Source organism: Harpia harpyja, chromosome 9 (assembly GCF_026419915.1).
Source record: "Harpia harpyja isolate bHarHar1 chromosome 9, bHarHar1 primary haplotype, whole genome shotgun sequence".
NCBI classification, from domain to species: Eukaryota; Metazoa; Chordata; class Aves; order Accipitriformes; family Accipitridae; genus Harpia; species Harpia harpyja.
The window spans coordinates 16,547,140-16,573,075 of NC_068948.1; the positions used below are offsets into that span (position 1 = coordinate 16,547,140).

Here is a 25,936-nt window from a genome sequence, read left to right on the forward strand (position 1 = left end):
AGGAGTCCTGTTTTCTCTCTCTACCTCCTCTCTACAAATTCATAAAATATTTCAGTTTTACTGGTGCATATAAGTATGAATGGAACCAAATGTGTCTTGGATATCTGTATTCACTTATCTGTCTTTTTTTTGCAGGTACCTATTATTAAACTGACAGATTCCTTCACTGAAGTGAAAGTTGATATAAGCTTTAATGTACAGAATGGGGTTAAAGCAGCCCAGCTCATCAAAGATTTTATCAAGGTTAGGCAACACTATAATAGAACTACAGAGCTGAATATTTGATGACTTAATTTGATTTTCTGTTTTACTTTGACTGCATCCTTACTAGAGATACGCTATCACTCTGTTATTTTTTGTTGTCTGATACTACTGTATGATGTTCCTAGGTTTTAGATATGTTGCCCTAAAAGGCATGAAGATTGTAAAATGTACAAAGAAAGCATGGAGAAGTTATAGTGGTACAATGACTAAGGAATATGCACTAATACCTGTCTTAAATGTTCTGCTCTTCTAACTGTAGTTCCTTGAACTTAAAATTAGTAATAACCACACATTCCTGAGAAAGCAGGAATAATCTCATTCTAGACTGAATATTGGTTCAGCATACAAATGCTAATTTAAGTAGAATAAGTTAAATTTATTAAGTTATTGTTCAGGGATTCACTAGTACTTTTATCATAGATACATTACAGTTATTCTTGTTTAATATATGGGATCATTTTGTTAGGATTAATGTGCTTTTGTATTTAAAGTTTTGAAGTATCATCACACTGTTGTCCTTTCCTTTCCTTCCCCATTCAGTGGATTGGACATTTGCAGTAAATGTCTCATAAAAGCAGTAGAAAATTTTTCTTGGATTTTCGTGTTCTGTGTAGGGAGATGAAGTGCAGTTCAGTCTCACTTATGTGCTTAGGTATTACTATTCTACTACTGACTGCTTTGGTTTTTTAACCAAACTAATGTACAGCAGGAGAATCGAAGTATTTCAATAACTAGACAAGTAAAACTCCTTCAGAAAACTCCATAAATCTAATAAAACAAGCACTTTACTTTCAATCATAAGGGTTAGAAATCATGTACATCTGCTTTAATAATGTCATTGAGTTACAAAAAGTCTTCTAAATTTGGGGGGATTTTCAGTTGCTGATGAGTTGAATGTATGGCCTTCAACTTGTTAGTCTTTGGTTCCTTCATGTATGTTTAGTAGCAAGTATGAAAGTAGCTCAGTTTGCTTCTACAGTGTCTTATTTCTTTAACCTGTAGAAGGACACAGGAGAAAAATCTCTGTCCTTAGTTTCAGTAGAATAGTGTGAGTTCTTGTCTGTGTAGTCTCACCTTTTGTGTGCTTATATAAACCTTCTGCTTAAACCTTGTGCTAGTGAGGCCTCTTGCACTCCTGTGTTTGGAGTAAGAAGGTGGGGTGGGTCCAGAGACCTTTCTTCTCTTGGCCTCTGTCTGATGAACAGAAATCAGTTGTGTTGGCCAGCCGTTTGCTACTAAATCAAGACCAATAGTTTTGTGCTGTGTAGCTCCTTGTTGGGGAAAGAAGATGCCCAGATTCTGTGTTGTAAGATGGCTACCTGGAATTTGGTAGCTAACTTCAGTTTTTACATCCTGTGCATTGTTGCATTGCCTCATGTGGACAGGCAGTCTGTATTTGGTTTTCTGCCATGACACAGGGGGTGTATTTCTGTTACACTCTGCATATAAATTTATTTTTAGGTAAGTCCATAAAGCCCTGCATACTGGCTCAAAATTGCCTATGTGCTTCTTCATTTCAAGATGAGAGGTAGTCATCTCTTGAGAGCCTGAAGGCATTTTTGTGTGCTTAAAAAAAGAAAAAAGTGTTAGTGTGTTCCTGTTGCCCGGGTTATTTGTAACCCTTTGGAGGGGCGGCTTTGGCCTTGGGTCAGGGCGAGTGCGGGCTGTGGCCCCGAGGAGCGAGCGGGAGCTGCGTGCGGCAGCTGGGCGGGCACGGGGCAGGGGCCTTGCCCACTGGGCTGCAGCCCCATGGTACCCTAACCCAAAGAGCAGAGCAGGTCTGGTGACAGTAGTCAGGGTCAGCTTGCAGTCCAGCCAGCGGCTGGCAGACAAGTCCCCCCCACAGTGAGGAGGTCGAGGCTGAGGACACCAGGTCAGTGGTTAGGGTCAGGATCAGCATCAGTGCACAGCAGCATGGCTCAGGCAGACACCAAGGGCAACAGCTGAGATGAAAAGCGGCTCTCGAGCGAAGCGGAGGGACTCCCAACAAGGCTTCTCACGTGGTGCTTTCCCACACGGCTTTTCTCCCAGCAGCCCAAACCAAGGCTGTGCAGCTGTGCCGCACCAGAGCTGCCCTTGCGCCTGGGCAGCTGAGCCTGGCGTGGCAGGGGAGAGGTGGCACTCGGCCCTGACGCGCAGCAGGCGATGGCTGCGCTACTGTGGAGGGTCGTTTGTTTAACTTGGAGAAAACTCGATGTGTCCTTGCCAAGTGACTTCACCGGTGTTCTTGAGGATCTCTCTGTAAAACACTTGCAGGGCATACTCTTGGGTCTTATTTTGTCCCAGGTAACTTTGAATACCTAACTGTGGTGTCGTGTTCAGTATTACCCTTGGAAGTGCCTATTTCTCTTCATGCGGTTTATTTAGGAAGTCTGGGGCAGCTGAAGCCTTAATTAAGGGTTTGCAGTTTCCTGAGAAAAATCCTGTCTTTGAATTTTGGTATATACTGATATTCAACACTTCAGCTTGTGACTGTAAGTTCTTAACAGTTCAAAAAAGGGATCTTGGGATCTTCGGTTAAATAGGGCTCCCAATACTCACCATAAGACTCGTGCAGAGAAGTTCTTGGAGAAATTCTTCTTTCCCTTTAATCCTTTGCAATCACAGATACCGTGATCCACATCTCTTCTCTGACACTAAGGAACTTTTTAGCTCTGTGTTGATTAAAGGAGTGATATTATTGAGCCTCTTTTGCCCCCTCCCCTGTGAGGGGGTGTACAGAGTGCAGGCGTAGCCCCAGCCTCCACTGCTGTCCAAAAGCTCCACGTTCTCCACACGTGCAGCGTATGCACACCTCTAAGGGAAACCATGCAGACAAACCTATTGAAGGACCAGTTACCCAAAGGTAAGTATTTGGCTCCTTTGAAAATGTTATCTGGGTGTAGTAATTTTGAAGAACTGTTTCGAACTCTGGGTGTCTGAAGTACTTGCAGGACAGAAGTCTCAGTCAACTTTGGGATATCACCTTGGTTGTAGCAAGAAGGTTTTATTACAGATGTGGGTATCTCCATAGTTCTTCCTTTGCTTTCCTTTTCACTTGTGTGAGAAAAGCAAGTGTATTTATATATATAAACAAAATCATTCTGATTTTATGAGGTAATAACTTTTTTCTATTGTTAATATCTGCCACCAGAGTTGAAGAGGTAAAACATAACTGTATTGATCACAGGCAGAGCACTTGGCTTCTCCCCTGTTACTAAAAGTAATAAGTTAGAGTTATACTTAGCTTTGAGACTCAATATAACAGCTTCAATTAGTTGTATAGCATCAGTTGTATATATGTTGTATATATGCATCACGGTATCCTAACACCTTTGTTTTTCTCTTTCAGAAATACCCTGTATTACCGTATCTAGTTTTAGTATTGAAACAGTTCCTGTTGCAGAGGGACCTTAATGAAGTATTTACAGGTGGAATTGGTTCTTATAGTCTTTTTTTAATGGCTGTCAGTTTCCTTCAGGTAAGCTCAATGAAATCTATTGATGCCATTGGTGCAAAAGGACATTACATTAAGAAGGAATTTAATCAATCCTTAAATTTAATCATTTAAGCTATCCTGTTTGTGGTTTTGTGTCCCCTTTTCATTTAAAAATAGACGTCCCGCCTGTCTTCTTTTTTTCCTCCCATACTGGTACTTTTGGTATTAGAGATGTTTGGAATATCTGTTGGTGTATCAATACCAGGCACATGTGTGAATCATGGTAAAATAACTTGACTATTGTGTAACTTATTTGGAACAAGCTACATAGGTTAGTGTTAGATGCAGCTGTCCTTTATAACACTTGTTTTCGAGGTCATACACCCTGTATGTGCTTAAATGAACATAATGGAATTTTGCTTGTTTGTCTAAGTTTTGAAGCTGATATCAAACAAACACGTTTTACAACTTTCTCTTAAATCTAAGAGAACAAAATGCATGAGCTAAATCTATATTGTTGTGCCTGGGGGAGAAAAATATTGTAGAAATATGGAGTAGCCGAGTTCTGGCTTTATCAACCTCATTCTTTTTCTTGCACTAAATGGTACTGTATAACTGTGTCTGTGTATGTGTATGTCTGTACTGTTCCAGATTGTAGTTACTTTTAAACGTGAGCCTTGAACTGGAGCTTGGTGTTTGCTGAGCGCTATTGCAGTTGCCTGCTGAGCACAAAAGAAATGAAGGCAACAGGCATGTCTTTTTGAAAGAAACCAAAATCTCTCCCAACCCCAATTTTTTCTTATATTGGCTAATAGCATTTCCATTTGCTCCTGTAAAAAAAGGAGTCAGGTTTTATGTCTGCTACAATTATGAACTGGTTTTGTTCATAGTCTCTCAGGCTGCACGCTTAACAGTAGAGGGGATCATTTATATAGCTATGCACACTAGAAGCCTGTATTTGTATTGCAAACCCAGGTTTATGAAGTGCAAAAGTCTTTGCTTTTTTACAAGAACCCTGCCATTAGTGCTGGAAGTTCACTTACTGAACTGGAAGTTCAAATACAAAAACATTAATACTTGACAGCCTTATTTTTAAGAGGTAATTAGTTTATAAAAGTTTTGATAGCATCTTGTTCTAAAGATGCAGAACTGCTTTATCAAGGGAAAATAACTATGTTTAGACATGTTTGCTTTATATATTATGGGCTTTTATTATTTATTATTGTATTTAGACATGTCTGCTGTGAAAAAGAAAAGGCACTTAAAGGCACTTGAAACTTGAAATCTTAAGAACATGATTTTTTTTCTCTCTTCTTAATAGCTGCATCCCAGGGAAGATGCCTGTATGCCCAATGCCAACTACGGTGTTCTTTTAATAGAGTTTTTTGAATTATATGGACGTCACTTCAATTATCTGAAGACTGGAATCCGAATAAAGGATGGTGGCTCTTATGTTGCCAAGGATGAAGTGCAAAAAAGCATGCTGGATGGCTACAGACCATCAATGCTGTATATCGAAGATCCGTTACAGCCAGGTATCCTCATAAAGCAAGATTTAACATATTGACTAAGAAAAAAAGTTAGGGGAATGCTTAATCCAGAAGAGTTAAATCAAAGAATAGCATAGAATGACCACCAAAACCCAAATAGAAACACCTCAGTCCTGTCTATGAACCCAAGATGCACTCAGAACACAATGATTTTCTTTAAGACACATTCCTAGCTATAGTTACCGTGCCGCCCAAGGGCCTGCCTGTACTGCAGTCAGGAGGTAGGGTATGAGAAGGCATGCCGAACAACCATCATGCGCTCTGTGGTAACAGCAATAAAGCTACAGCAGCACGGGCCTGAGTGTAGGCTAGATGTACCTGTATGTACGCGTGGTCCCTTTCACGCTTGCGCTTGCCTGTATCACAGTTGCGCTTTATAATGTACGTATACTCTTATGCATTCTCTCCTGTTTGATTCTGTAAAGTCACATAAATACGTAGTGGTTTCATTCTGTGCTGCTACCTTTATGTTAAGGTTGGTTGTTGACTTGAATGGGTGGCTTCTGAAATGGTGAGTCAAGTGCTGTTCATAGAAAAGAGCTAACATATTTCTGATCTAGAAGAATGTAATCCAGGACAGTACTGTTACGTGTGTAATAAATGCAATACAGGATTTTTTTTTTTGATTCATGTGTTGCACTTTTACCTAGAGAATTGCCATTTTGGACTTCCATGCATGTAAATATCTATAGGTCTTTTAAGCTCTTTTAAATATTTATGCTTCATTATTCCTATTCTACAAGAGGTAACTGCACTGAGTTGGGACATAAGGGCAATTTTTAAAAAATGTTACTCTCTCCTGTCTGAAAGGAGATTACCACGGTTTCGATCTTATTTATTTATTTACTTATATTCTTATTTTAAGGTAATGATGTTGGGAGGAGTTCCTATGGTGCCATGCAAGTGAAACAGGCTTTTGATTATGCCTATGTTGTTTTGAGCCATGCAGTTTCCCCAATAGCTAAATATTATCCTAACAACGAAACAGAAAGGTAAATTTTATGAGTCTAAATCTCAGACGTTAATTGCTTATATTTTTGTGGGTCTAAAAATTAATTGTGACGGTTTTGGTTTTTTCCCTGGTTTACAGTATATTAGGTAGAATAATTAGAGTAACGCAAGAAGTGGCCACATACAGAGACTGGATATCAAAGCAGTGGGGAATGCAAAGTAGGACAGAGTCTTCATGTAATGGTAAGTTTTGACTAAGCATGGCTGATGGTGGGGAAACTTCCTGCGTATTTTGATCACACAGATTTTGTTGTTGCTTTTGCCTCACATAAGGCAATGTATGCATCTTAGTACGAATTTACTTTTTTGCTCAGTAGTGACAGACTTTGTCTTGTATCCTCATCCAGAAAATTTGGATTTGTACAAGAGTAAAAAAGGCCATGCGGTAGATTTGGTCAGCATAGGGGTTTGTAAAGAGTGCTGGCTTGCAAGAGGAGACTTTTGAAAAACTTGGAATTTAAGTTACCCATGTTATTACTGTCACACTTTCTTTGTCCTTTCAACATGGACAAGGTTTTAAAAAGAATTACTGGGAATGCTAGTTTAAATCCTTACCCTCTGTTCTTTTATTTTTCATTTTAAAGGTTAACATATTGTCTGTGTATAGAAGCAATATCTAAACCAGGATTGACTGTATAAGTGGAGTAGGTCTTTTAAACAGAAAAATCCTGAAATGTCAGTCATAATTCTTGTTACTAGCAAATGGAAACACATAAAACCTAGCCAGAGAACTTGCTGAAAATGTCCTTTAAAATCATCTTTATTTTCATTGCCCATCTTCTGACTTCACCAGCCAGTTGCCCCCCTCTTTTGGTGTAGGTGCATCTGCTGGCTGGGAGTTTTCAAATTAATTTTAATACTGTCAATTAATTTGAGAATGTTGCCTACTAGAAGTCTTCTCTTGTTAGGGATTAATAAGAGAAAATAACACAACTACCCAGTCTTCAGGCTAGGTTGGGATTTAGTTGCTTTGTTTTTAAAGCTTTTGTTAGTGATTTCCCTCACTGTCCTTGCAAATTGAATGTGCTTCTGGGCCATTTTTGGTTTATCAGTCTGTAGACCCTCGTGGCACTGCTGTACCCCCTGGTAATGGCAGACAACCACGATTCAGTCCCGCAAGCTCCAGACTAATACTTAGCTACCTATTGTGGTGTATGTATTAAATTCTATATACAAATACAGCTAGTGGGGCAACAAGTGTAGGTCATAAATCAGAGGTAACTCCTGGGTGTCTAATGTGAGATAAAACAGTAATGAAAAAAAAATAACCCTGTATCAGGAAGATAATGGTGACAGTTACAGTTGTAGATTTAGCTTAGATTTAGGTTCTGACTCCTTTTTTTTTTATTAAGGCAGAAGTTAGTGAGATATGAGAGTTCTGTATCTTGTATTTTCAGTGTAGGGTATCATACAAAGCAACCAGACTTATTTGGAGTACTTATGACCCTAGCAGTTCCAGCAGAAATAAAATGGGAGTTGCTGAGTATTGGGTATATATATAGGAACAGAATTTAAACCTATGTATTTGAGTGCTGTTGAAGTGTGTCATGAAACAATCTTATTAAGCAGCACATCTGAATTTTCTTACTGCCTTCTTCCGTGTCTTACTTCTCTAATTTCCATCTTGAACTGTGGGTAATGCTTGGTGGTTTTCATAGTGTGCATTAAGGGATCTTGTCAGGAAACCAGCACACCCTGTGTGAGATGTTGGCTTGCTGCATGCAGTACATACACACAAACACATGCACACATGTGTCTGCATGTATTAAAAGTATATACATGTGCAGATGTCTGTACATGTCCTGCTGGATATAATAGATATATAATACCCGAGTGGGTATATTTAAAAAAAAAAAAAAAAAAAAAAAAGCGCAACATATTTTAGCAGTTAATGTGTGGTGATGCTTCTGTTTTGTTTTTAATAGGTAATGGAGTAACCTTGATAGTAGATACTCAGCAGCTAGACAAATGCAACAATAATCTTGCTGAAGAGAATGAAGCACTGGGAAAACCTAGAAATAAAACTTCAGAAACTCTTAGTAAACATTCTTCAAATTCTTCATCAGGTCCTTTATCATCATCATCGTCTACGCTGTCGAGCTCTAGTGATGTAGTAAGTACTGGAGGTTTTCTGATTTTGTTTTTACATTGTCTTTGGTTTTTTTTTTTTCCTGATTTGTATTGCCACAGAATACATTTTGAAAGCTCGGAATCCTAGTTAGTTATTTCATCCAGAATCCTGAGTTGCATGAGGTGTTACCCCTTATGCAATTTCTACACATGTAAGTTGCAGTGTGTTTTTGACACAACACATGTAGAAAGTGAATACAGTGGATACAAAGTTACATAGCCCTCTTTTCTCTGAGAAAACTGCATTTCAAAGAAAGACTGGTAGTCCTAAGCCAAATGCTTTAAAAAAAGAAAATCCTTAAAAAAAAAAAAAAATCTGTTTGGGAATTTTATTTGAAAAATAAAAGGCAAATCCCCAAATCAGAATCATGCATCAATTCAACATTTTTAAATCTCTCCGTTTTATTCAGTAAGAATTCTGGATTGAAAGAATTTTAATACTTAATAAAATGAACACATTTTAAGTTTTGTCCACTGCTAGCTTTATTTTTAAAGGAAAACTCACTTGTAGAAAAACTCACTTACTCTGAAGAAAAACTCACTAATACTTTACATTTTCCTGAAGGATTCAGATGGAACACCTTGCAAAACCTCTAAACAATTGAGTTGTCGTCAGTCTACCACAAACAGAGTGGGGTCACAAGAAGTGTCACTGGAATCCTCCCAGTCAAGTGGGAAAACACAAAATAGCCAAACAGCCAATACATCCAGCAACACGAACAAATCTCAGGTTTGTGAAATGTTTGAAAATAACAACTGTATAGATTATTTGGATATTACACATGTCCTCCATGGAAGGGTAGCTTGTTCTGGAAAGGAAACACTGCATTTTTCACCTCCCTTTTACCCCACTAAAAAGCTTTGAGCACTGATTGTATCTAAAATCACCTGGTTCTCTGTTTAGCTTACACAGATGAGTTTGCAACAGTGGCTTTCCCAGCCTTAAAACAGATGAAATTGGATTGACTTTATTTTGGGAAATCTAGATTTTCCAGAAGTATACAGCTGTGTTGCACCCATTTCCTTTTTTCAAAAAGCATGTCAGTCCAGTCTTTACTGCAGAATTTGAGAACTAATGAGACTTGCCAACACTTAGTGAAATAGTTAGCAAAAATGTATGTTTAAAATTATGACTGGCTGCTCTGTTAGCTGTTGATAGTTGTTGAACTGTCTTTCATTAAGGGAGATGAAGTTTCCTTGCTGATACATGAAATTCCCTCTCATTTCCCCCTAAAGACAAATATCTTCATGATGAGACCTACCAGAGCTTATGCATTTAGGGGATTTCTCATGTTGATGAATACTTCTATGACAACTCAGTAATCTGGAGATACTATATGTCTCTATATACAATATACTTTGCATATATGCAGTTTACATTTTTATACTTTTTCAGAATTTAGGACTTCTTTAACGTACGAAAAATAGCCTGGAATCTTCTGGAATATTATTCCTGAAAAGTAATTCTGAAGACTTGCCTACTATTTGCTGACAATCTATCTCTAGCTAGTAACGAGGCAGTTTACAAACTAGGCCTTGGATATACCATGAATGTGTGTCTGTGTTACTACGCAGAGCTAATTCTGGTGCTGGAATGTGAATATGCACAATCTGAGATAACTCTACATCTGTAAAAAGATGTGGTAGAAAATTAGTCCTGGTCTTAAAAGAATGTCATCTTAATTTTGCACAGAAGATGAGATTTGAGCAATTGTCATGGTTTAACCCCAGCCGGCAGCTAAGCACCACGCAGCCGCTCGCTCACCTTCCTCACAGTGGGAGGGGGGAAGAATCGGAAGGGTAAGAGTGAGAAAACTCGTGGGTTGAGATAAAGGCAGTTTAATAGGTAAAGCAAAAGCCACACACGCAAGGAAAGCAAAACAAGGAATTCATGCACCACTTCCCATGGGCAGGCAGGTGTTCAGCCATCTCCAGGAAAGCAGGGCTCCATCACGCCTAAGGGTTACTTGGGAAGACAATCACTCCAAACATCCCTCCCTCCCTCCCTTCTTCTTCCCCCAGCTTTATATGCTGAGCATGACGTCCTATGGTCTGGAATATCCCTTGGGTCAGTTGGGGTCAGCTGTCCCAGCTGCGTCCCCTCCCAACTCCTTGTGCCCCCCCAGCCTACTCACTGGTGGGGTGGGGTGAGAAGCAGAAAAGGCCTTGGCTCTGTGTAAGCACTGCTCAGCAGGAATGAAAACATCCCTGTATTATCAACACTGTTTTCAGCACAAATACAAAACATAGCCCCACAGTAGCTACTATCACGAAAATTAACTCTATTCCAGCCAAAACCAGCACAGCAAGCTTCATCTGTCATCTTGGATTATGGACTTACGTTTCTGTAAAACACTTTTTTGATGGTTGCAAAATGGGGGCGATAGAACAGTTTTATCCTTTTCAAAAGTCAAAGTGGTCTGCTCTTCTCTCTTGACCTGAATGGTTTTGGGTCTAGAGATGAACATTTGTTTGCAACCACCAAAGTGAAAAATTTGTGGTAATGTGCTGCTGTCTAAGCAATGGCCTAGCTTCTTTTGCCATATCAATTTTTTCAAGTGTAACACTTTCATGAGTTAATGTCCTCATTATCCAGAAATAGGGTTGTGTAATTGCCATGTTTTTTTCTTTTGAGCACTGATTTACCGTGTTCTCTTTCTTTTACAGCATGGATCTGCACGGTTATTTCGCTCTTCTAACAAAGGCTTCCAAGGTCCAGCAAACTCAAGCCACGGTACCTCAGTCACAAACAAACAACATCAAGGCAGCAAATCACACCATCAGTTTTTCCATGGCAAAAAGAGGAAACACAAGAGGGATGCAGCCCTTTCAGACCTTTGTAGATAGTTGCCTATTTTATGACTGTTCTTCTGTGTGCAATGATCTCATGCTACAGGATAGTTTGATAGTGACTCCTTGGATCTCTTCCGGAGCTTCAGACTGTTCAGACATTGATTAGCAACTGCATTTTTTTTTCCCAGCTCGCCACGGAACGGATCATGAAGATTGATCACTGAAAAAAAAAAAAAAAAGAAAAAAAAAAAGAAAAAAATTCTAAAAAGAAAAAAAACTGGAAAAAAAAAAGAGGAAAAAGGCTGCTCATTTGATAAGTCATATGCTACAACAGGGTCATTTAGAATATAAAAGCTTGAATGTAAAATAAATGTATTTCCCATCAGCTCATGCTGACCTGTAGAGGTAGTACTCAGTGTGTCTAGGGGGTGGTAACAAACAAATAAAACACAAAAAAATAGGAAAAAAAAGCAAAAAATTGTATTTTGAGGGAAACCCAGCCTTTAAAGGTGAAAGTAATTTGTGCATGATTTTTTTATTATTTTTGCATATACTTACCATTTTATTGTGTATATATAGATGACCATATAGGAAAACTGACATTTGTAATAGTGGATTTGTTAATACTTTTTACATAACATTACTGTTTAAATTGTAAACATAAATTTTTCTCAGGATTAGTTTGGAAAATAATCTGAATTGTCATCTTAACATCCATATAAAGAGACATTACTAGTTATATTGCTCAGAATTTCTTTTTTTGGCATTTAAAAGATTTAATAGAACATTTGATCTGCAAAAGCTGTTCCTCTGAAAGAAAGGTTTATGGTGGCAAATGAAGTTTTTCATTTGTATAAAGTGTACATGTACCTTGTGTAGACACTGAGCTTGTCATCTCAGAGAAGTAACCTTCACCTTGGAGTGCCATCATTTCAGGCAATGGGGTTTTATAGTTGCATCCTTCTCTTTCTCCCCTTAGTGGTCTCTCCCTGACCCTTTCTTTTTTTTAAAGAAATATAAAGCCACTTGGGGTTTTTTAGTTTGGTTGGTGGTGGTGATTGTTTTCTTCTTCTTTTTTTTTTTTTTGGTTTTTAAAAAAACAAACAACAAAACTCAGTTTGTTACAGACGTTTGCATTCCTGGGCTGCTTTAATCCCATGCCTCTTTGTTTGTGCCTTCCCTCCCCCTTCCAGGTCTGGGTTTTTTTGTCTTTTATATTTTTGCTAACTCCTGTAGGAGATTATAACTGTTGAAGCTTTAAGTAAATTTTACAATTAAACTATTTTTTTCTCACTCCCCTTTTAGGCATTTTTATATTTACACTTAATTATTTAAAAACAACCAAAACAACTTCAAATAATGAAATATATTTTGTATTGCCTTAAAGACCCAAACCTTTCATATCTCATAGTATTTCTTCATTGACCTAGTTATCATTTAATTTAAACTCCACATTTGTCTGGTTCAGTCGCATTACAAGTCTAGGTTGCAGTAACTTTGATGCCATGAATGCGAATTAAATGTGTAATTACACTCACAGGCATAGCTTGGAACAGGAGTTGGGACACTTTAATGGTAGAAAGTTAAGTGGCATTTACTTTCACATATTTCTTTAAAGAGGAAGGTCTGTACTCTGCATACATGGCTGTATTTAATGCAGCTGTTCTGGAGATGATGCTTTTATAAAAAGTACTATTAGCTTTTAGAAACTTTTTTAATATACATTTACAGAATACTACAGACCAACCTGACCTTTAATGGGCACTAATGAGTGCAATGTTTTTTTAAAGTAAAATAATGCTAAAATAAGACCAGAACTGATGTCATCACTTAAATTAATAAACATTTTCAATGTGTTAAAGTGTTTTACTTCAAAAAGGAAAATACATATATTCCAAAAATATGGAAAGTCATAACATTTACTCAGACACTAAGCTTAAGTGATGTTAATTTGACAATTTTTTTTAAAATTTTTAGATTCATATTTTAATTTGATCAGATAATTTTATCAACAAGATGTTGAGCTTTTGTTCATAGAAACTAGTAAAAGTTGTACCACATTATGCATAATCACAGTATTTATTTTGTTTTAGATTATTGTGAATGTGTAGACTTATGTTCACCGCTTAGGGAACAATTATTTATAAATTATATTAATCCAGTATTGATAGCTGCTATTAGCAAAACTGTTCCAAAACTTAATACTTGCAAAGATCTGTATCGCATTTACCACACTGAAGTGTTTTTAAAAGAATCACCCTCATCGTTGAAAGCAAATGTACTCTTAGGGTGCAGATATTAGTGTTCCAATAAGCATGTGATAATTTTAAGGTGGTGGTAGCGGGAAGATAATCTTGATTCCATTGGGAATCTTAGGTTTGCCTCAATTTATGGTTTTCATAAATTTAATGGAAAATAGCTTTTCCTGGACTGCTCAAGTTTCTTTTTGGTAAACAGTATCTTTCTAAAAGAAAAAAAAAAAAAAAAGGAAAAAAAAAAAGCATGAAGGAAAAATTGAGGTATTTTACGTTGCCTCAAATGACCAGCATTGTATTCATAAAATACTGTATATCTTGCAAATCTTTATTTAAACAGAACAGTTGAACTGTTCGTTTTTCAATCTGAAGTAAAATACTTTCAAGACCTTTTAGTTTGCCTGCTCATTTGTCTTGTACATTTCATCTCTGTATTTGACTCAAGTCTAATTCCTTTTTGAGTTTCAATACTTTTGTGAAGATTTTGTGAATATATGAAAAATAAATGTTTAATCTAACTACTGCAGTTTATCACCATTCTTGACACTTACCCTGTTTTTTCCTTCACAGTACTGTGGAAAGAGCAGACTACTCAAGGCGCTTTGTAGTATTTTGTAGTATCTGCGTGCTTCCCCAGCTGAGTGCTGGGCCCCTCTGCCTGGAATTTGGAAGCTTGCTTTGTTCAAGTGGGCCTGGTCTGCCATGTTTCCTTCCAGGAGAGCTGAAGCAGAGTCTGCATGCCTAAGAATAAGTGGAAGAATATACACGTATAAAGGGTTCTTAATGTATTTTTTTTCCTAACTTTCCTCTGCACTATACATAGGAGACTTGTACAAGGATCCGTTTACTTTGCCTTCCAAACCTGGGTTAGGGGTAAAGTTCCAGCTGCAGGAGAGAAGCTGTTCAAAGGTGCCACACTGAGGAGGGTGTTGTAGAAGCGTGCAAAAGTTAATTTGAGTTACCTTCAGCTAGAAGCCGTGTTTAGCATAGTTCTTGAAGCACAGTTGATATTATTAAAGTATGTTCCTAACTTTGATTATCTTCCTTCTTCGCATGAATCGGCAGGGAGACGTACACATACTGAAAGTTCTTGTAGTCTTGCTGCTGGTAGTCTACCAAAGACCATCCAAAATACATAAATAAGCTGAAATGTTTCTATATCTTCCTGTTTGACATCAGATTGATTTTAAGGGGTTTCTTACTTTTTTTTAAAGAATAGTTCAAATGGTGTTTATAGTTAAAAGCTGTGTATTTATTAATTTTTTTTTAATTGTCAGTCTTCTACCTTGTGGCAGAAAAGAAGCTGAAATGTAAGTAAATCTTCCTTTTTGTGAGACATGGCGTGATTCTGTTTACTGACCTCCATGTTCTGTCCAGCTTCATCAGAATTTACAGCTCAGGTTTTTAAATATTTATAATAAACTTGTTTTCCTAGAACTTAATCTTTAGAAAATAATTAGTAGCCCAATGGCTGGTGGCCACTTTTAAAATGTATTTTCAAAATGGACTTTTTCCATTTTATATCTGAAGTCATCACGAGTGCATCCTAAATACAACATGTGAGCAATTGTTTGGAAAATAGTCTCATCTTGAAAATGTAAATAAAAGCAGCCAGCCATTCGTCATCTTGATGGATGTTAAAACTCATGATAGATGTTAAAACTGAATGTGTGTGAAAGCTATAGGAGATTACGAAGTATGTAATTACTCAAGAAGGAACTATATTTACCTATTTAGGGTCTGTAACAAAAAATACATTTAATTATTCCAGCTACTGTTAAAGTGCAGAAAGTAGTGATCATTTATTCTGCTGATGCCTAGAACTTGGTTCTTTTGCTTCATGATGCACCGTAATTTTCTAAGAATCAAGTTTACCATGTCTTGAAACTGTTTGTCTTGAAAGTGCAGAATTTGAGCGCTTTATTTTCTAGCTAGTTTGTAGTGTTTCCACAAGTTTTCCTCAAAAATGTTTTCCAGGTGCAGTGACCTAAATGCAAATGTGTCTTGACTATATTTCCATGAGTTATCTACCAGTAGTTCTGACAGATATGTATTCATGGTTTCATCTATAAGTTGAAACCAGCTTTCCAGTTCTCATGGTCTTTAATTACATCACGGTTTTAGATTTTCTTGTGCCAAAGTTACTGGGCTCTTCCCCGTAGTAATTTGCTCTGAGCCTAATTAACTCATCTTCAAAGGTTGATTGTTAGGATGTTTGAGGTGATCCCAGAGGAATATCCAACACCAAGAATCCTTTGCAAGTTACTTAATGAACAATGTCCTGAGTAACACAGGAATTAAAATTCAAATAGCCTTATTGGGTCTTTACAAGCCCAAAGTTTGTGTCAAGTATCTACTTGAAAAGGAAATAGGAATAAAAGAGCCAGAAAGTGGCTGTTACTTGTGCATTTTAGCATGGTAGTGCCAGATCAAATTAATCTACATTTCAGATTACTCTAAAATTTAGATCAGTTAATTTTGAACAGCTTTGAGTTTAATTCTTGGTGTATTTAGTGATTTCCCCACCACGACCATTTTATTGATTTGTGGGCTCCAAAAACTTCCAACAGAAGTGTGTTGCCTTTGTTAGACACCTTGACCATACAGTTCAATAGGCCTCTCTCTTGCCAGTAGCTAGCTTAAAAATTGCCTGTTCCCATTTGGTCCTTCTGTAGCAGTGTGACCAGTGGTGAGCTTGGATATGTATGAAACTGGGAAAAAAAAAGGAACGTGAATCTTTAGTTTGCTGTAAAATAATTGGTAAAAGCTGATGGGATCCTGAAAATCACTTAGGCACACAAATAAGTAAGGGAAGACAAGAAAGCTTGGAGATCCTCCACATAAAAGCCATTTGGAGGAATGCCGTCTTTCTGCCTTCCAAGATGCATGAACAATGAGGTGCTGCAAGTCTTCTGGTGAGTCAGTTTGGTCAGACATTACTTCTTACGGGATACTGAATGACCTGAGCAGTGAATCTGGTCACCCTGGAAGTATGTTGAAGGTTTCTATGTTCTGCAGCAGGTTTAAATAGCTGCAAAGGTGTTTATTGGCAATTAGACTGTTGCTAGTATGTCTTGGTTCTGCTCTCTCCTGCTAGGAGTCTTTCAAAAGATGTCTTTTTAATCCTTGATGGCTCTTGATATTTTAAACTTGCTGAATTGAGTCTCCTTTTTCAAGTCTGAGTCCATCCTTTGTTTTTCGTGGCCCAGAGATTTGGTGGTGAATATGGCACTTATCAAATCCTGTCCAACAGGCTATAGTGAAGCAGGAAGGGGATAGAGATCGATAGTGCTTTAAAAAGAGTATTTCCTGCTCCTACAGCTGCTTTTTAAAGAAAAATAAAACCCCACAAACCTCATTAATTGAGCAGGCTGAAGTAGGAATATGTCCCCCTAGCCCTCATACATCCATATTTGAAGCTAGTTTCTGTGCAAATCATTCAACAACCTAATGTTTGGATGCTATGCTAATTTTCTGATTTTTTTTTAATCCTTTGGTATAATGAAGTCCTAATTTCCCATAGTACAAAACACCTGAGGAAGAAACCACTTGGCTGTATGCAAGAGCTGGCTTGTAAAGAATGCATTTGTGTGGTGGTGGCAGAAGTCTGAGGAACCATGGGTGCAGATTTGGTGAGTGTTTTGCTTGTTTAAAATAATAATAAAAAAGCTCTTGTACAGGTATATAAAACTACTTTTGTTTATGTATGAAGCAATGTTTGACTCTTGAGCTAAAAGATCATTAAGCAATCAAATGCTGCTGAATAGCTAATAGAGAAAGTAATCTGTGCTCTCAGCTGCATTTCCCCAGGTCTAAAGTTCATTTACTGTGCCAGATTTGGTGCCTGTGAAATCTGAAAATAAACCTGGTTCAAATTGCTTGTTTATGCTGCCTGGCAATGTGACACAACAATATCTGTTCTGAACTTAAAGCTCCCGTCTTAAAAAAAACCAAAACAAATCCACCTTGCTGGTCTGTATACAACAGATGTTTGCACCAGGAGTATGAAGAAATATTTTTCTTAAAACAATAACATTATGTGGTTTAGGTGAAATACGTGTTAATGGTTGCTGTTTGCATTTCCCTCCTTCTGTGGCCTATTTCCAAACAAGACTGTTCTTCGTTCTTATAATAAGTAGGGGACTGATTAAGGCTGGGTTGTTTTTTTTTTCCCTCTTCACTATAGTGGGTCTTGAACCAAACTCATTTGTGGTTGCCTGGTAATCAGTAACTATGAAAAGACCATTCTCGGTCAGAAAAATCAATGGCTAACCCAATTGCAGGTAGGAATCTTTCATATTGTCTTCCATCGATGCTAGCTTGTTCGCTTTTTCTTTTCAAAATTTTTGACGGTGCAAGGGAGGAATAACTTACAAAATAATGTAATCTTTTCTATAAGATTTTTGTTCATCCCAAAGCGTGTCTTACTAAATCTGTGTTATGATACCAGCTTATATCCATCAAGATAACATAATAAAGCAGTCTAATTGCTGAAAACTTCAAGTATCTGGGCTGCAGTGTGTGCCATCTAGTGAATCACTTTTGTGCAGTGTCTAAGCAACATACTCCAACCACGAAAGCTAGTTTGAAGGCTTCTGTTTTATAATGTTGTTCGTATGCAGACAGTAGCACCTTCAGGTAGTAGTAACTTACCTGGTATTGCTGAGATATTGCCTGCACTTACGCATCCTAAATCCCACAGAATCCCACTACTCTAAGGGTATAGCTAAGAAAACTGAATTTTATTGCCTAAAAAAAGAAAGTTTAAACAATATTAGTAGGGTCAAAAGCGAAGGCGGTAAGGGGGGTACCTGCTACTAGAAAGAGGAGCCAGTGCAGCGGGTTGCCCTGGGACCTCCGGCTGTGCAGGCAGGCAGCCAGCCTTCACCTCCTCCAGCAAAATGGGCCGGAGACCACCACGGCCAGCTCTCGCTGCCCCGGACCTGCTTTCCTACACAAAGCACTTTACAGAAATATATTTAACAACTAAGTACTTCTAAGTTCTTCAGAACAAAGTCACATGATGATCTAACAAAACCAGAACAAACTTCTCGGAGAGTATAGGCAAATACAGAAGTTGGGAATCTGAAAGCTGAAGCATTAACACAAAAGGGAAGCAGTCCAACTTTTGCACATACAGGGAGCATGCACTTACCATGCATGCATAGTCTGATTTTAAAAAACTAAACAAACCAAAACAACCCCTAAATCTTCAAATGGCATTACTGCACTTTCTTCTATTGAATAAAGTAATATTTTAGATTACAGTGGTGATTGTAGAGGAGTATTTTTGAAGTAAAAGCAATAGAAAACAATAAGAAGTCATGAAATAGTGCTAGTTCTATACTTTCTCTATTATATACTTCTTTTGTAGTTATCAACACTGAGACATAAAAATCTGTCCATGAAAAACAGTAGTTGTGAACTCTAATTACTGTATTTGTACATTTGGGAGAGTCTGAACGTTCTGGTGCTGCTTAGTAAGGGAAAACTACAATTAACAATTGTGATGAGCTGGTGCAGTACTAAAACGACATAAATTAGAACTGATGTTTACAATTCTGATGTCATTATTAGAAAGTTACTTATTTTCATTTCTTGTTTTGTGTCCTCATCAGTGTCTCAATTTTTATATACTTTTTCTACATTTGTGCCTCATCTGGCCTGCATAGGCAATCACAGCTGTCCTGTATTCTAGCTGGCTGCTGGCATCAGTTAAGACTTAATTTTATGAGCTGGATGGATAACTGTTAAAGAACAGCAAGTATCCATTTTTGATACAACCATGTTCGAAGCTACCTAAGTTTCTCCCCTGTTTGGTAGTCTCTCCACATGGAAAAATTTTATCATAACAATAGCAGTACAACCCACTACCATGTGGACATGCTAAAGCACTAGACAATCCTTATCCTGAAATTAATCACTTCCCAGCTGATTTCAGTTAATAGTGTGTTGTACTGGAATAGTGAAGGTGCAATTTTAATGTTACTGTATCAATAAAAATTCTTAGATTTTATCGCAAAGGAGAGAAACCCTTGCTGTTGCAAATTTGAGGTTACTCATTTGCCTTACTCTAAAAATTACCACTAAAAGCCTGGTTCTGTTGAACTTAAGGGGAGCTTTCCTACTGATTTCAGTGAGATCAATTTTATCCTGTTTTTTATCTGATTTTTCAATGTCTTGATTTCAGACCTTCAAAGACAAATTTTTTTAGGCAAAAGCAAATGTATATATATCAGTGGAGTGATTAGAACTATGCGCACATCTTGCTCAGTTCTAGACCACCCATTAACATTTAGTGACTTGTCTTCGATCAAAGTTTGTTTAGAAGACAGCTGAAATGTCAGAAACCATGCCAATTGACAAAGTAACTGTGCGCAGGTTGTGGCTTCCTGGAGGGGGGTGGGTGAAGGGGTAGGTGGTCCTAGAGGCCCTGCCTCCAGCTCCTGGTAAATGGGGAAGGACTTCCAGTACCACAGACTCCACCAGGGATGGGGTCCCAGAGACTAGACCATGTTTGCCTTCACAAGCTTGATTAACCAGTTGCCCACTGTTCGAACTACTGAGGCAAGACAAGACTCTTAAAACCTCCTTGCCCCATATTTAATAGCATCATGATGTCTGGTGGTACCAGGATGGTTTTTGATATTGGTCTTGTGAACAATTAAATGACACCATCTGCCACTGCTGCAGCAGAACTCTGTGATTTCAGGATAGTAAGAAACTAAAGCATTTCCCGTCTTAGTCCCTCTCAGCTTTGGGATAGTTATTATTTTGGTTTGTTTGAAAATAGCAACTACTTGGAGAAAAACAAAGTCCATTTCTTAGCATAAAGGAAAATAAAGGGAGTACTATGTTCTTGCTCTGTATTGTCTCCTTTAAAATCACCATTGCAATCTAAATAAACTAATCTTCAAGAAGTCAGCTACTTCCTTAAGCTCAGTAAGTTAATTTAAAAGGCTAGATCTTCAGGCAATATAAGTAATTTTTACTCCATTGGCTTCAATATAATAGGGCTATGCTGATTTAACCAGATGAAGTTTGTCCACGCACTTTTAAAACCGCTTTGTAAAAGACTTTTTTTAAAGTGAATCCATGTTCCCTAGTGGATTCTCTAAGAACTTTTCTGTTCTAGAATTGTATTCTGATTTATGTAAAAGTGTTTTTCCCTAATAATATACATGGTCCATTTGTTACTTACTGATTTTTCCAAAGTATTCTGCTTTTCTTCCAGTATGTCCTCCTGGCTACTAACGCAAAGATACTGGAAGTGCAAATTGAAAAGAGTTAGCTAAATAGTTTCATCATTCACTGTGAAAATAAAATGATCTGTTCTTTTCTGTGTTCTTTAAATCAATAACATCTTCTATTTTGTTATAAACTCTACCTGCAGTGTTACGGTATCTAACAGAGAAATGGCCTTCCTTTCATTTATTTTCTTCCCTTGCATAACTTACCAATTAATGAAAAGAGTGACCCCTCAGACCACCTAACAGTTTCCTAGGAAGTGACAGACCAGATCTTCTGTCACTCAGCATTGCTGAGAGTAATTCAATTAAAATGTTCCATTTTAACACAGGTCAACTTGAGTACACAGGAAGATTTTAAAACAAGTCTGATCTATAGTCCTTAGTCCAAATCACACCCGCAAGTACAGGTAAAAGGCTTAAGCAATTAGCCAGGCACTGATTTTTCAAGGCATAATGCATGTTCTCGCTCTGGAGAAAGAACTCTAAGCATGAGCAGGAGAGGCAATGGAGATACTTTTCTGATTTGTAATCCAAGAAGTCAAACAAAACCTCCTAGCTCAGGCTCTGGAGCTGCAGGCAGTGGGACTTGAATTCCTAAGCCCTTCAGTTCCTATAGTAAACAGCATATTAGCTCCTCAGTCATGTACTTTTTTGGACTGTTAGTACTTTTCCTAATTTCTTCTATCGTTTCGCAGTGCTGTGAGTTTGCATTGAGCTTGAAGCTTTCTTTGGAGAAATTACTGTTGTACAGTTAAGTCCCGCTGACTTTCACAAAATCTGGAATGCTAGAAAAAATGATTGTCATTCCAAGTCAGTTAGACTCTTGGACAACTTTAAAAGAAACAACAAATAGGACAAGACACCTGAATAGCTTTTCATTTCCCTAAAGAAACACATATGGCATTTATTGCTTTATGTACAGAAAAGCAGCAAATGATTCCCAAAAGTTTGTTCAATTGATCTGAGGGCCTAGAAATGCAAACTACGTAACAGCAGTGAAACTCCACCTTCTCTCTAGCCAGGCTGATGCAGTAAGATACTCCTGCATTTAATAGCATGAACTTAACAGTCTTCAGCAATTGATTCCAATATTGTCCTGTAAATGAGGGCGTTAGCAGTATAGCAGCTCAAAATAATTTCTCATTACATCCTTCCTAAGCATGTACTGCCTAGCACTTTGGGATTGTTCTATTATTAGGTATCTTTGAACTCATAAATTTACAGGAAATAGCAAATAATTTACTCAAGTTGTTTGTCTCATTCTCTAAATTGATCAGTGGCCAAAGACAGTAGTGTGTGTGTATGCATATGCACACTGGTAAATAGATGCTAAATCTCATCCAAAGCTAAAAGAATTGTTCTAATAAATACTTGCTACTGTAGTGCTCACTAAAGGCAACATTTTACTCCTGGCTTTCCAAATCAGAATCAGGAAACTTGTGAAGAAAAGCAGAAGTTGAAGTTGTCTTGGTCACTGTTTCTGGATATTTGAGAAACTGCAAAAAGGTAGCATGGTAAAGCATGCTTTCCTAAATACTATCTGCTGTGGTATTGTAGGATGTCAAAGGAATATTTAAAAGGCGTGAATATATTTAAAAGTCTACCTGCTAATTTTAAAAGTGCTACTTGGCATATTGTGCTACTTAAGATTATATTATGTCTAACCCACAAAATATTCTAATGTATATTAATTTTCAAATTATTCCTGAGGTTTTAAAAGAATATTTTCTGAGGTTTTAACTATATTTCTGATTTGCTTTCATCACATACTTATTTGGTCAGCAACCATCCCCTGAGTCCTGACTGACTCATTTATGGGAGCCACTGAAAATCTGAATGTTGAAACATTTTGCAAATAAAATTATTTAGAAGTAACTTGCTGGGACAAAATGCTTTTATCCTCTTTACTACTGTGAATGGTACAAGCACGCATACACTGAAGGCAGATTCAACCCACAATGAGTTGCTAAGAGGAAAATGTAACCCCCCACATGAGAATTATACTTGAAGGTTACTATGTTTTTCTATTTCTGCTTCTTTTAAAAATAGTGATCTTTCCCTATTTCATAATGATTCATGGCACTGGATACTATGGCAATTTACATTCAAGCACACATCTGAATTGTACAAAACAGACGTCTGTAATGCTCTATAACTCAGTTTGTAAATGACGCTGCAAGTAGATTTAGTATAAACACTGTATTCACAAATAATTTAAACAGAAAATGGAAAAATAGGTTGAATTTTATTTTATTAGATTTTTATCAGCTGATGTGTTGCATTTTATTTTAACTAAAATTCTAAAATTATTTACGGTACAGTTATCCAATTCAGTCTTTGGAAAAAGATTAGATTTGTGTGTTTAATACTCTGGTTTCATACATTCAAATGTACATATCATTGTAGAGCTGCTGGACTTTTTTCTAAGCAAGAGCTTGAAAATAATAATGCTTGCTTGTCTATGAAGAACACTTTCACAGAAGCAAATAAAACCCTAGGGACTGCTGTATTCTAATTTGGACAGCATCATTTCAGGTAGAGCTTTGATTAAGGGCTACATTTTCACAGTATCAAACATTTGCAGCTACCACATACATGTAGGAATTTTATTTTAGATCAATCTATAGCTGCAAAAAGATAAGCCATTAAAATGACAGGTTAGGTGCTATCACTTTTTCTCACCCAGGACAGAACCTTACACTTGGGTAGTCGCATTGAGCAGGGCTCCCAGCAATGTCGGGTGCTCTCCAGTAAGGGGTGGTAGCATCTGCGTTGTGAAAATCAACCCTGACTGTACTTCAGCTGCATGGCACTCGAGAGAAAAATTAGCAGCAGAAAAAGAAAAGGGGAAGTCTGTACATAGCGTGTACAGGAGCCAAAACTGGATATTAATTTCCATATTTTGCTTTTTTCCTTTGACATCCATTTTGCTAAAAATGTGTTATAGTAATTAGCAGTAGTTTAATCTGCACAACAGTGTATATACAGCACTTAAGAGTGTTTTGGAACTGCTGCCATTAAAAAAACCCTACAATGTCGGACACATTGAATCATGCAGGAATTTTAGATCTTACTCTGGAATAGCAAATATTTGTGGGTATACAGAAATGATGTTAAGCAATCTGTGTACTCGGAAGGTCCACAAAATTTTGATGAAGTGATAAATGGAGTCCATCTGTTCTGAAACGACTCCATTTATGATCTCAGCAGAACAATGTATTTTCCATTTCCTGCAGTTTTCAAATCTTGTTATCTAATCCAACTTTCAGTGAAGACAAGGAATTCTTTTTAACAATCATTTTACTGGAAGGTCCTTTTTCTCCTTTCCCCTAAGAAATGGTCTGAATGTCCCATGCACTGCTTCTATCTGAATGCTCCAATAATTTCCTAGTGCTTTTCAGATACACGATGTCCAAAACAGGAATGAGAAGACCTAGGTAAGATTGAGTAACTTGCACAAGACTGCGCATAAAAGTGTTGCAGGGCAGGGATCAGAGGAGCAGAGTCCAGCTTACTTGCTGCCCAGTCCTGTGCCTCAGGTACATAACCACTTCTTCTCCGGCTGCATTCCTTCTATACTTCTCCCAAATTGCTGAAAATGGATTTGAATTCCGTTCCAAGATTCCCAGTCCTAACAGCCCATAAGTATCCTAAAGGCTGGGCAGTCTCAGAAAATACAACTTTTCCTATTTGCCCACCAATATTCAAACAGGAATTAGAAAGTCAAATGAAGCTGTTGTGCTCGTGGTGCGTGCGCTAAACTGCTGCTCTCTCCAAGAGGGTCAATTCAGGCATGTAGCTTGGGCCTACAGAGTGTAGAAAACACGAGCTGGCTAGCAGTACACAAATAAAAATTGTTGTATTTAGTTACTAACGTATTATCTCAGTAATGATAGTACCATGGATGACTACCGTGTGTTTGTAGCTGCAGGTAGCTGGGCACATGCCTGCCTGCCTGCCACGGGCTGCGTGCGATCACCTGTGACTAAACACCTCCCCAGATAAACTTAATCCAAAAATCCACGGAAATCAGCATTTCTTTCCATTGCCTGCTATGAGCTTTGGATGGGACTTATGTGTGGTAGAGCCAGGCTTGGTCTGAATTGGTGGCCAGATGTTCAAGGCTTGATACACTGAGAAATCATTGCCAGCCCAATGAAACTCGCCCAAAACATACTGAGAGGACTAAAGCAGTAAGTAAATGGAGGAATGGGAAACCGGTGCTGTGGGATAGCCGTAGTGATGGCCTGCGAGGGTCAGGTCCCTCGTTCCTGGGGTGCAGCCTGGCTGCGGGGAAGTTCAGAGTCCTGCCAAAAGCACCCCAACGGTGGCCAGATTTTAAAAAGCTGCCTGTAAACCTTAGTATTTTTTAGGGTTCTGGGCAAAAGGTTGTTTCCACATCTGCACAGCGTGGATGCCGATGGCTCTTCACTCCCCGCATGTGAATCGGGGGGGGGGGGGGGGGGGACGGGACGGGACACAGACACCCCCCAAGCCCTGACAGGCTGTGAGGGATGGGGTGCTGCAGACCTTGCCCGGAGGCCCTCCGACCTGAGGGGGAGCATAGCTGAGGGGCTCCCCCTCATGCCGGGGAGGGTGTTAAAGGCCAGTGACCGAAGCGAGGCTGAGGCCATCCCACCCGGCCGCCTGACGAGAGGCGACCGTTAGGTGCGCGGCGGGATCCCGCGTCCCTCACAGCCGCCTCTGAGGGGCCGCCGGCCCCGCCACCCGCCAGGGGGCAGGAGGGGCGCTGCCGCCGCGCGCGTCCCGCCCTCACCGCGCCGGGGAGGCTCCCCGGGCCCCAGAGACACCTCAGGCGGCGGCGGCGGCGGAGGAGGAGGAGCGCCCGGTCCCAGTCCTGACCTGCTGCCCCGCCGCTGCCTACTCCTCTTCCGCCGGCCGCAGGTGAGAGACCGGGACGGGGAGGGCAGGTACCCCGGGGGTGGGGGGAGTCGCAGTCCGCTCTCGCGGAGCGGGGCCGCGGGAGCCCGTGGGTGGCCGGCGGCCACCCGCGGGCTCCCGCGGCCCCGCTCCGCGGAGCACGAAATTAAAAGCGTCGATAGGTTTTCCTTGTATAATGGTTATTTACTACCCCTTATTACGCCACTTGATACGCTTGCGAACAGCGAACAAATTTTCAGGCCCGTAAACCTTTCTCCAAGTTTATTTTGCTTAGAAAAGGCGGATTTGGTAAGCTGCGAGGCCTGATAATTTACGTGTGTTTCTGCACACCGGATGAATGGAGAAGTTATTCGCTAGGTTTGT

The 25,936-nt window shown here is 38.8% G+C and overlaps 2 protein-coding genes across 5 annotated transcripts in view; both read left to right on the forward strand.

Moving 5' to 3' along the window:
* TENT4B (terminal nucleotidyltransferase 4B) overlaps positions 1-13,816 on the forward strand; it is a 46,516-nt gene extending 32,700 nt beyond the window's left edge. The window contains exons 5-12 of the mRNA XM_052796009.1: positions 136-243; positions 3,596-3,724; positions 5,004-5,217; positions 6,098-6,224; positions 6,323-6,426; positions 8,169-8,356; positions 8,939-9,103; positions 11,041-13,816. Coding sequence (XP_052651969.1) covers positions 136-243; positions 3,596-3,724; positions 5,004-5,217; positions 6,098-6,224; positions 6,323-6,426; positions 8,169-8,356; positions 8,939-9,103; positions 11,041-11,220 — 1,215 coding nt within the window. The 3' untranslated portion in view covers positions 11,221-13,816. The remainder of the gene's footprint in view (positions 1-135; positions 244-3,595; positions 3,725-5,003; positions 5,218-6,097; positions 6,225-6,322; positions 6,427-8,168; positions 8,357-8,938; positions 9,104-11,040) is intronic.
* An 11,670-nt stretch (positions 13,817-25,486) lies between these two features.
* Positions 25,487-25,936, forward strand: part of ADCY7 (adenylate cyclase 7) — a 68,246-nt gene continuing 67,796 nt past the window's right edge. For 3 of the 4 annotated variants that reach the window (XM_052795390.1, XM_052795394.1, XM_052795392.1), the window contains exon 1: positions 25,487-25,576. The gene's annotated coding sequence lies outside the window, so the exon portion shown is untranslated. The remainder of the gene's footprint in view (positions 25,577-25,936) is intronic. The other variant, XM_052795391.1, reaches the window with a different exon arrangement.